This window comes from Astyanax mexicanus, chromosome 9 (genome assembly GCF_023375975.1).
Source record: "Astyanax mexicanus isolate ESR-SI-001 chromosome 9, AstMex3_surface, whole genome shotgun sequence".
Lineage (NCBI taxonomy): Eukaryota > Metazoa > Chordata > Actinopteri > Characiformes > Acestrorhamphidae > Astyanax > Astyanax mexicanus.
The window spans coordinates 4757848-4768635 of NC_064416.1; the positions used below are offsets into that span (position 1 = coordinate 4757848).

General features: G+C 39.2%; 1 protein-coding gene across 1 annotated transcript in view; it reads left to right on the forward strand.

Annotated features, from left to right (window-relative positions):
* Positions 1 to 10279, forward strand: part of abcc5 (ATP-binding cassette, sub-family C (CFTR/MRP), member 5) — a 58049-nt gene extending 47770 nt beyond the window's left edge. The window contains exons 22-29 of the mRNA XM_022665976.2: positions 375 to 561; positions 1209 to 1298; positions 2137 to 2326; positions 3755 to 3914; positions 4840 to 4918; positions 5027 to 5140; positions 6670 to 6834; positions 8552 to 10279. Coding sequence (XP_022521697.2) covers positions 375 to 561; positions 1209 to 1298; positions 2137 to 2326; positions 3755 to 3914; positions 4840 to 4918; positions 5027 to 5140; positions 6670 to 6834; positions 8552 to 8653 — 1087 coding nt within the window. The 3' untranslated portion in view covers positions 8654 to 10279. The remainder of the gene's footprint in view (positions 1 to 374; positions 562 to 1208; positions 1299 to 2136; positions 2327 to 3754; positions 3915 to 4839; positions 4919 to 5026; positions 5141 to 6669; positions 6835 to 8551) is intronic.
* The last annotated feature ends 509 nt before the right edge of the window (positions 10280 to 10788 follow it).

The following is a 10788-nucleotide window of genomic DNA, read 5'->3' on the forward strand; positions in this document are numbered from 1 at the left end:
GTCCTTGTGTGTGTAATAAATGGGGGTTTATGTGTGACTGTTGACTGTTGTCAGGGTTTAAATCAGTCAGTGGAGCTCCTGTGTTTTCTGTTGAAAAGATAGAGATAGCAATACAACAGAAATTTACCTGAACACACCTTATTTCCAGACCACCACACTCACTGGCTTAGATATATTAAGCACTTAAGCACTGTTGCTATTTAAAAGACACAGATGGTGAAAAGTAGTGAAAATAGACTGTTGGCGAGGTGCAAGATAGCATTCAACATCACAACCTGCCTTGCGCCCACAGTGTGTTACTGCAGAAAACACTATAATTCATGCCCATTTAAACAGCCTGTTTGATTGTGATTTGTCTGGTCTTTGTCCATCAGGTATCAGGAGCTGCTGGATCAGAACCAGGCTCCGTTTTACCTGTTCAGCTGTGCGATGCGCTGGCTGGCCGTGCGTCTGGACGTGATCAGCGTGGCTCTCATCAGCATCACGGCTCTGATGATCGTTCTGATGCATGGACAGATTCCACCGGCCTACGCAGGCCTGGCTATATCATACGCTGTACAGGTGAGAACCTGGCTCTGTAAAAATTATGAGTTTCTTTGATTTTATCAAATTAAAAACCTTTGGAATATAATCAAGAGGAAGATGTATGATCACAAACCATCAAACCACCAAACTGAACTGCTTGAATTGTTGCACCAGGAGTAAAGCAGCATAAAGTTATCCAAAAGCAGTGTGTAAGACTGGTGGAGGAGAACATGATGCCAAGATGCATGAAAAAAAATGTGATTAAAACCAGGGTTATTCCACCAAATATGGATTTCTGAACTTTATAGTATACATTTGAGTATAAATTTGTTTTCTTTGCATTATTGTTATCTTTTTTGATATTTCAGCCATTTCTTTTTTTGCAAATAAATGCTGTAAATGACAATACTACAATGTTCATTTTACATATACCTAAAAATGATCCAGAAACTAAAGTTATATATACATATAAATAGCACTGATATACTATGGATTAAAAAATGTTTTGAAGACAAGGACTGACATTGGGACATGTTATACACTTTTATACTCTACATTATTTGCCATAAATGAAAAGTAATTTTATTGTAAACGTTTAAATGGTAATGTTTATGTACTGGTTCTAAAAATGGCGTCATAAGATTCATGTTCATTATTATTATTATTATTATTTACTTCTACAGCTGACAGGACTGTTCCAGTTCACCGTCCGTCTGGCCTCTGAGACTGAAGCTCGCTTTACCTCAGTTGAGAGAATCCACCACTATATCAAGGTACTCATCACTTTTTATAAATACAGTATCAGTCAAAAGTTTGGACACACCTAAAATTCAGTGGTTTTTTTTTTTAAATCTTCTTAATTGTAGATTAATAGTAAAGTCATCCAAACAAAGAAGAAAACACCTCTTACTTAGTTGACAGTTTTGCACATCTCTGCTGGATTTTCAGTTAACAGCTGTGCTGAACTCATCAAGAGTTAATTACTTGAATTTCTTGTCTCTTAATAAAGTGTTTGAGAGCATCAGTTAAAGTAAAGTAGTGAAGAGGTAGAGTTACAGGTATACAGTGAATAGTGAATATTTGATTAATGTTCGAATCCAGATTATGAGAAGAAAGAACTACTCAACTAAGCAAAGACAAAAATGCTTTAAGATATGAAGGCAAGTCAAACTGAAACATTTAAAAAATGATGAAACTGGCCCTCATCAGGACCAGCTCAGGGAAGGAGAAGCAAGGGCTTGCTCTGTTTCAAGTCCATCAGAGGTACCAACTTGGTTTGTTTAACACTTTTAAGTTACTACATGATTCCTTATGTGTTCCTTCATAGTCTGGATCAATTCACTATTAATTAAAAAAATAAAAATAAAACATTGAATAAAAAGGTGTGTCCAAACTTTTGACTGTTACTATTGATCAAATTAAGAGCTTGACTAAACAGTAACATACAAGAAATCAAGGTATAGTGTGAGCTATTGGCCAAAGACTTGCATCAGTGGTTACAGAGTGCCGTTATCAGGAGATACTGGCACTTACATAATACCTCTCAGCCAATTACAGTACATTGTGAGGTTGGAAATAACTGTAGTATCTTATTCTTCTCCTTTTCTCCAGTCTCTGTCACTCGAGGCTCCAGCACGAGTGAAGAACAAGGCCCCGCCTCCAGAGTGGCCCCAGGAGGGTGAGGTGGTGTTTGATGGGGTAGAGATGAGGTACAGAGAGAACCTCCCACTGGTATTGAAGAAACTGTCCTGCACCATCCGGCCCAAGGAGAAGGTTGGGATCGTGGGTCGAACAGGTTCAGGTTAGTTAGCCTCTCATCTCTATCTATAGTCTGAATAAACTGTTGCTTTAATATTACCGTATTTTTCACACTATAAGACGCACCATCAATTAACGCTCTCTGGTCTGGGACATTATGTGACACTAGTAAGGAACAGGGGTGTCGCCATGTTTTCCTTCTAAAGCTAAGTTAAGTAAACAAAACTGTAATTCTTAACAACAACAGTCAAATGAGCGCTGGATGTGACTCTACACAGATTTCTCTCTTAAAAACTGTTTATTTGGGTGAGTAAAGCGCTTCCGTTTATTTACAGTAAGCTTAGATTACAGATTTCCGCTAAGGCTGGGTGCTAGCTGCCATGGTTCGGTTTCGATATATTAATATTATCTAGCTCCAACATGCAGTACGTTTTTAGCCCTTCCTATTTCAAATCAATAAGGTGCTCCTAAACACACTTGCAGAGCAAATATTAGAAAAAATAGAAAAAGGCACAGATAAATTTAAATTACAATATCTATTATAAAAAAGGAACACTTATTCTTACCATTAGTCATAAACAAGCAACTGATATCACACTGTGCTTTATCTGCTGACTGTCTTTTTACCTTGTTCATTAAAACTCAACGCTGAAGCCAAAATGGTCCCAAACAGCAGATTTATAAGCTGACGGCTCCTCTTCAAATTTCCTTTTCTCCGTTACGCGTTCATTCGCCATGATCACGCAGCTGAGACAGTTTAGTTAAATCTTCAGCGTCTGCCTTCAGAGCTCTGATTTGCTCTGATTGGTTGTTGCAGTCTCCCCCAGGTCCTAAGAAGTCCTGACTGTCGCCCAATACACAGAATACAGTGTCCAATCAATAGCCACAAATGGAACATTAAAGTTTTGTCACCAGCGAGACAGATAAGGAGAAGAACCAGACAGAGACAGCTGGACAAACTCAAACTTTTTTATTTTATTAACAGGGAATTAACAAACTCAAATTAAAGTGTTCTTTTTTCTGTAGAGAGGAAAAAACAGCGGTTGGGGTGGGGATGTGGGGTCGTGGAGTGGAGACGGAGGCCTTCACAGAAAAGCTGTATTTATACTGAGACTATAGATTATACACAGCTTGGATTCTAACTAATTAAGTGACCTCTGAAGGCAATTTGCACGTCACACTTTTCAAATTTTTGAAAACCATGTATCATTTTCATTCCACTTCACAATTATGAGCTACTTTGTGTTTGTCTATCACTTAAAATCTCTGTAAAATACATTTAAATTGGTGATTGTAAAAGTAGCACATTGTAAAATAAAAAGTTCAAGGGGTATGAATACTTTTGCAAGCCACTGTATTACAAGAGAAGTCACAGACTTTTATTAAGTTAGAACAATCTAGAACATCTAGGGCTCTTTAATTGAACAGGTTTTGAAGTTACATCAGCTCTTAACGCTGCTCTGTGTTTCAGGGAAGTCCTCACTGGGCGTAGTTCTGTTCCGGCTGGTGGAGCCGTGCGGTGGCACCATTAACATAGACGGCATCAACATCTGTGACATCGGACTTGCTGATCTACGCAGCAAGCTCTCCATCATCCCACAGGAGCCTGTGCTCTTCAGTGGCACTGTGAGGTCAGTGCTCTACATTTCTTTTCTCCTATAAATCAGTTTTAACCCATTAAACTCTGGGGAGGTTTTCATTATTACATTATGTAGATGCTAGCGGTACCAAAGAGTAGCTACCGCACTATATGGTTCAACGGATTATAAGGCGCACTGTCAATGAACGTCTATTTTCTGGTCTATTTTCATACATAAGGATTATAACAAACCAGATTATAAGGTGCATTAAGCGACACTAATAAGGAACAGGGGTGTTGCCATGTTTTCATTCTAATTCAGCAGATCTCACCGCTGTAAAGCTATGCTACATTAGGTAAACTGTTAAGTAAAAACTGTTTATTTGGGTGATTAATGCGCTTCTGTTTATTGACAGTAAGCTTAGATTTCCAGATTTCCACTAAGGCTGGGTGCAGCAGCATTAGCAGCGGCAGCTAATGCTAATGGTGCTCCAGCAGTGTTAGCTGGGGTTAGCAGCAAACTACAGTCCGATAATACTCACCTCTGAACGGCAGAAGAGCTAGCGCTTAGCGTGGTTAGCAGCTAAGCAGCTAATGCTAATGCTAATAATGCTCCAGCAGTACTAGCCATGGTTAGCAGCAGGCTACAGGCTGATAATACTCACCTCTGAACGTATGCAGGTGTGATGGATCACAGTATAAACCTATGGGATGTGGAAATGGTATATGTTTAGACTTCTCTACATCCAATCACAATCAGATTCACTCTATCTGGATGGAGAGATTTATCTGGATAGGGGTTTTATTGAACGATGAGAAGCCGGAATGAAAACGAGCTAAAATGAAATAGGAGTAACGAGGCTGTTAAAATTTAAGTAAAGTATAGATAACAAACATTTCTACTGACGTAAGATAACAAAGTTAATTGTTGTTTTACAATTTTAAGTCAATAAATATTCATGATTTTTTCCCAACAGGTCTAATCTTGATCCATTTAACCAGTATTCAGAGGAACAAATCTGGGATGCTTTAGAGAAGACGCACATGAAGGAGTGTGTAAGTCTTAGACGGCACAACTTTACTCATCCTCCACAATCAAATCGTGATCACACACTCTTTCCTGAGCTCACCACAGATCTATTTCTGTCTGTTTTCTTTGTGTAGGTGTCTCAGCTGCCTCTAAAGCTGGAGTCGGAGGTTGTGGAGAACGGGGAGAACTTCTCGGTGGGTGAGAGGCAGCTGATATGTGTGGCGAGAGCACTGCTCAGACAGTGCAAGGTGAGCTTTCCCAAAAATCCTCTAATGCTTACCTGCTTATAATAAACAGTATTTACCTTGCTTTGTCAACATACTGGTAATATCCCTTAGGTTTAGTTATATTAAGAGAGAGTTGGAGTAATGAACGGTATCAGAAAAAAGTTCAGACACGCCTTAAATGTAGTGTTTTTTCTTTATTTTAAAATGTTCTGCATTGTAGATTTAATACTAAATTAATTCAAACAATGAAGAAAAACATATGAAATTATTTACTAAACAAAAAAAAGTGTTAAAGGACTCCTTCCATGATTTTTTTACTTATTTTAAAATGTCTAGTTGTGTCTCTAGTATGAATGAATGCCACGTGAGCTGTTTTTGTTAAAAAAAAAAAACAGTGGTCCGGTGATTCGGTATAACACTTCTTTAGTCCTGTGGAGGAGTGGGTGCTCATGAATATTCATACATACAAACATATCGCCTGTAATTGACTAACAGCACTGCGACACCAGCGAGACAGACAACAGTTAGAAACTTTTTAAAATAAAGACATTTTTACACTAATAACAGTATTTGCAATGCCATATGTTACTTTACAACATGTGTAATAATTCCTTGCTAAGTGTAGTTCAGCCACTGACCTAGTCTTAGAGTCTCTGTAAAACGTCAAATCCACCAGAGATCCTATTTAAACCTATAGCTACACACAGCTGTGGGTAGTCCAGGTCCAGAAAGCAGTTGGAACATCCCAGGGTGTATTTTTACTTTTAACTACTGTAAACAGAACTGTTTTAAACATACACCTACCTATCTCAATTGTACTTGGCTGGTGGTGTTTTTCCACCATAGACTAATTCTAACCATTTGTTTCTTAGCTCTGAATTACTGGGTAAAGCATATAAACACTGATGTGTTATTTGCACAAATAACAAAGGAACAAAAAGTTAATTTTAGCGGAAGGACACGTTTAAACAAACCAGAATATGTTTTATATTTTAGATTTTTCAAAGTAGCGTCTCTTCCTTAGATGACAGTTTTGCACAACTTGGCTGGATTTTCTCAGTCATTTTTATGAAGTAGAGTCACCTGGAATTCAGGCTTTTAGTTAACAGCTGTGCTGAAGTCATCAAGAGTTAATTACTTGAATTTCTTGCCTCTTAATGAAAGATCAGTCAATCTGAAAAGAAGAATTTTAAAAAATTTGAAAGTATCCTCAAGTGTAGTCTCCACAAAGACCTTTAAAAACTTTATAATAATGAAACTGGCTCTCATCAGGACAGCATAAATTAATCAGAGTTAACAGCCTCCCAGCTCCCCAGATAAGAGCACCTAAATACTTTACAGAGTATTTAGTTTTGTTTAACACTTTTAAGTTACTACATGATTCATTTTGTGTTCCTTCATAGTCTGAATCACTTCAGTACTCATTTATAATGGAGGAACAAAAACTCAAAACAAAGATTTTCGCACTGCCGTCTCCTCTGTCAGTTTTTAGTTAGAAAACTGTATTTAATTTCTGATTCACATTCCTGTCTGTTCTCTGCTACTTCCAGGTCCTGATCCTGGACGAGGCTACTGCTGCTATGGACACGGAGACGGACGCTCTTATTCAGGAGACGATTCGCAATTCATTCCAGGACTGCACTACGCTGACCATCGCACACAGAGTGCACACCGTGCTCAACTGTGACCGTATTATGGTGCTGAACCAGGGCCAGGTACAGTGCTGTACAAGCAGATCTTTTGAGAAAAGCAAAATAAAAGTCTTTAATAAAAGATTATTATTATTCGTTCAATTAACCATAATTTTCGAACTATAAGGCGCACTTAAAATCCTTTATTTTTCCCAAAATTCGTCAGTGCACCTTATAATCTGGTGCTCCTTATGTATGAATTCTACCAGTCAGGTATTAAGGAGCAGTGAAGCCACTTCACTGAAGTACAGAGTTATAAGAGTGAGTTTCAGTGAAGTTTCTCCAGCACCAAGGCTGGAGCAATATTAGCATTAGTCACTAACTGCAGCGCTAGCTCGTTTGCCATTCAGAGATGAGTATATTGGATTGTAGCGCAATCGGGTGGCATTTAATAGCACTAAGCACTGCTAACTGTGGCTAGTGCTGCTGCTAACCGCACTGTTGAATATATTGGAAATCTGAGCTTACTGTAAATAAACAGAAGCGCTTTACTCACCCAAATAAACAGTTTTCAGAAGAAAAATCTGTGTAGATTAACATTCAGCGCTCATTTGACTTGGGTGTCCCCAGCGGCAAGACGTGCTGAATTAGAAGAGAAACATGGCGACACCCCTGTTCCTTACTAGTGTAGCTTATGTAGTGCGCCTTATGTATGAAAATAGACCAGAAAATTGTGCATTAATAGTGCGCCTTATAGACCGTAAAATATAGTATGCATTTTTGTTATTATATATTATAATATAACTAATAGATTAGAGTCAATGTGAACATCAATACATCCAATATTGACAGTGGAGTGTAGGCAGCTAGTCCCGGGCAGGTAGCCGAAGCTGGATGATGGGCAGCGGGCCTGTGGCAGGTGACAGGAGAACCCTTTAGTTGAACCACCATCAGTGTGAGGTCGTACGGGTAGGCAGGTCTCAGGCAGGTGACAGGAGAACCCGACAGTCAAACTTTCATCGGTGTGAGGACGGGCAGGCCTGTGGCAGGTGACAGGAAAACTTTACAATCAAACACCTATCAGTGTCCAATAGTACAAGTAGGCTGGTCTGTGGCAGGTTACAGAAGAACCCAAGAGTCGAAATTCCATCAGTGTCAGGCTGTATAGGTCTGTGGCAGGTTACAGAAGAACCCAACAGTCGAAATTCCATCAGTGTCAGGCCATATAGCCCTGTGACAGGTTACAGAAGAACCCGACAGTCGGAATTCCATCAGTGTCAGGCTGTATAGGTCTGTGGCAGGTTACAGAAGATCCCAACAGTCGAAATTCCATCAGTGTCAGGACATTCAGGCCTCTGGCAGGTTATAGAAGATCTAGCCAGTCGGAATTCCATTAGTGTCAGGCCATATAGGTCTGTGGCAGGTTACAGAAGAACCCAACAGTCAAAATTCTATCAGTGTCAGGCCATATAGCCCTGTGACAGGTTACAGAAGAACCCGACAGTCGGAATTCCATCAGTGTCAGGCTGTATAGGTCTGTGGCAGGTTACAGAAGAACCCAACAGTCAAAATTCTATCAGTGTCAGGCCATATAGCCCTGTGACAGGTTACAGAAGAACCCGACAGTCGGAATTCCATCAGTGTCAGGCTGTATAGGTCTGTGGCAGGTTACAGAAGAACCCAACAGTCAAAATTCTATCAGTGTCAGGCCATATAGGTCTGTGGCAGGTTATAGAAGAACCCAAAGATCTGTGGAGGCTGTAGAAACAGTATTAAGAACATTTTTCACTTTCTGCTGCAGGTGGTGGAATTCGACGAGCCGTCCAGACTCCTGGCCAATGAAAACTCTCGATTCTGCGCCATGCTGGCTGCATTGGAGAACAAGATCTCCGTGAGGGGCTGAAGAAAGGGAAACGTGCGCTCGTTTTTACGACAGAGGGAACATCCTTCACTGAATATGAATATGAATAGTCCAGCCATTGGTGCTTCACTGCCAGTGGCAGTGGTGGCGGTGGCAGCAGTGGAGGGGCAGTACATGTAACGTGTCTCCATTGCGAGACTGAAAGATGGACTGTTGGTCTGCTGAACGTGTTTGTTCTGCTTGTTCAGACACAAGCACTACTTGCTACTTACTTACTACTTACTACTTGCTACTAACTAATCGTCAGCTGAAATGGTCAGGTCACCAAGCACTGATACTGTAATGATATTTTGCATTATAGAAATCTATAAACATGTTTAAAAAAAGGCAAAGAAAAAATGCAAAAACGAAACAAAAACACGAGGAGGACATTGTTTTTCATGTAGCTCCATTCATGCAGACTGGTGTAGTTTCATAGAGTATATATATATAAATATAAATATCTATACATATATGATTATATATATTTACACTGCGGGCGGGGGATGGGTCTATACAGAGTCGTTTTTTTTGCACTGGCTCTGTTTTTTGTGTATGTAACATATACAATATGTCTCATTTACACTGTTTCATAACCATTATTGTTGTTAAATAACTTTATTTTTATTTTATTTTCATTTTTTTTGCCAACTTGACTCGTCTTGGGTTTTGGGTATGATGTGTGTGTGTGGGTTTGTGTGTCCTGTGACATTTTGTGACTTGAACCTTGTCTGAATCCTGAATCTGAATTATTCTTTTCTTTTCTTTAATTTTATTTCTTTATCTTTTTTCAGTCTGTGGGAAGTTATGGATTATGGGATGGCACTGAGTAGACGGGAAGTGTTTTTCTAAATAGATAAAAGTAAAAATAATAATAAAAACAGTGCTGCTTATTCGCTGAACCCTTGCTGCGCACAGCGAGGGTGCAGCCTCGTCTTAGTGAAGAGGCCTTGTACATGTACAGTACGCTCATTTATTTCCACTGTATTTTTGTTTTTGCTTCTTTTTTTTTTTTTGAAGGGTGGGTGGGGGCGGGGCCTGATGTTATTATTTTTATCTTAACTTTTAATTTTTAATTTTTGTTTTGGACTGTCTCTGCACTTTCACACAGACAGAAGAGCAGCTCGCCAGCGCCGCCTGCTGGTAGGCAGACTCTCTGACTGTTATTTCCATATATACAGTATACTGTATTTTTTAAAGATGCTTTCAAGCACAATCAGTGTATCTCAGACCAAGTTCTCATTGGTCAAGGCAGGCTTTGCTCTGCTTTGGTTTGCTTTTATTGTTATTTTAATATTTTGTTTCGTTATTTTATTGTTTTATTTAATTATGCGTGGGTCTATCACAGCTAAGCCGTGTCGGCTGACTCCTGTATCAGGTGGTGAAGGTCATCTGTGGTCTGAAGGTGGATGAATCCATTTTTTTATTTTATTTAGTGTGTTCTTCGTACATTCCTCCTCAGAAGATCCAGCAGAAACGTCTGTCCACCCCGTCGTTTCCATTACCTTCCATAGCCTTAGCATGATTTCTGAATTGCCTTGTAAATGGGGTGATAAAGGAGATGAGCAGAAGAGAAGAGAGGAGAGGAGAGCATCTCTCTGTTGTATCAATAAAATTATTTTAGGTTTATTCCTCCTGTTTGTGATTTCTTTTGTGTTTTATCATGGGTTTTTTGTGTGTTTCATTCATTACAAGACACTGATCATGAGTGAAGAAGGGTGAAAAAGAAACGAGTGACACTGACGCTTTTAAATGCGGAGATGCTTTATGATCCCTTGAGTTCTGCACCATAGAATAATTCATTATCCCTCCCACGCTGCAGTTCTCGGCTGTGTCTAAAAATAACTGGCTCTTTCTATTAAAGCTTTTAACCTCAGGGCTAAAGCTACATCTTAGAAACAGCAGCAAAGACCATATCAGGTCTCTTCATGAACATTTACAGTAGCATGAAAAGTTAAGCAAGTTTGGCCCAATGTATTTCAAACAATATCAGTGTATTATTTTGGTTTTGTACAATTTTATAGAGGACATATTATGCAAAATTTATTATTTGTGTGCTTTTGTATTTCCACTTGCCACTTTAAATGCTCTAAGCAACAAAATCAATTCATCCGTTTTCTGTGAATCAGATAAAAGAG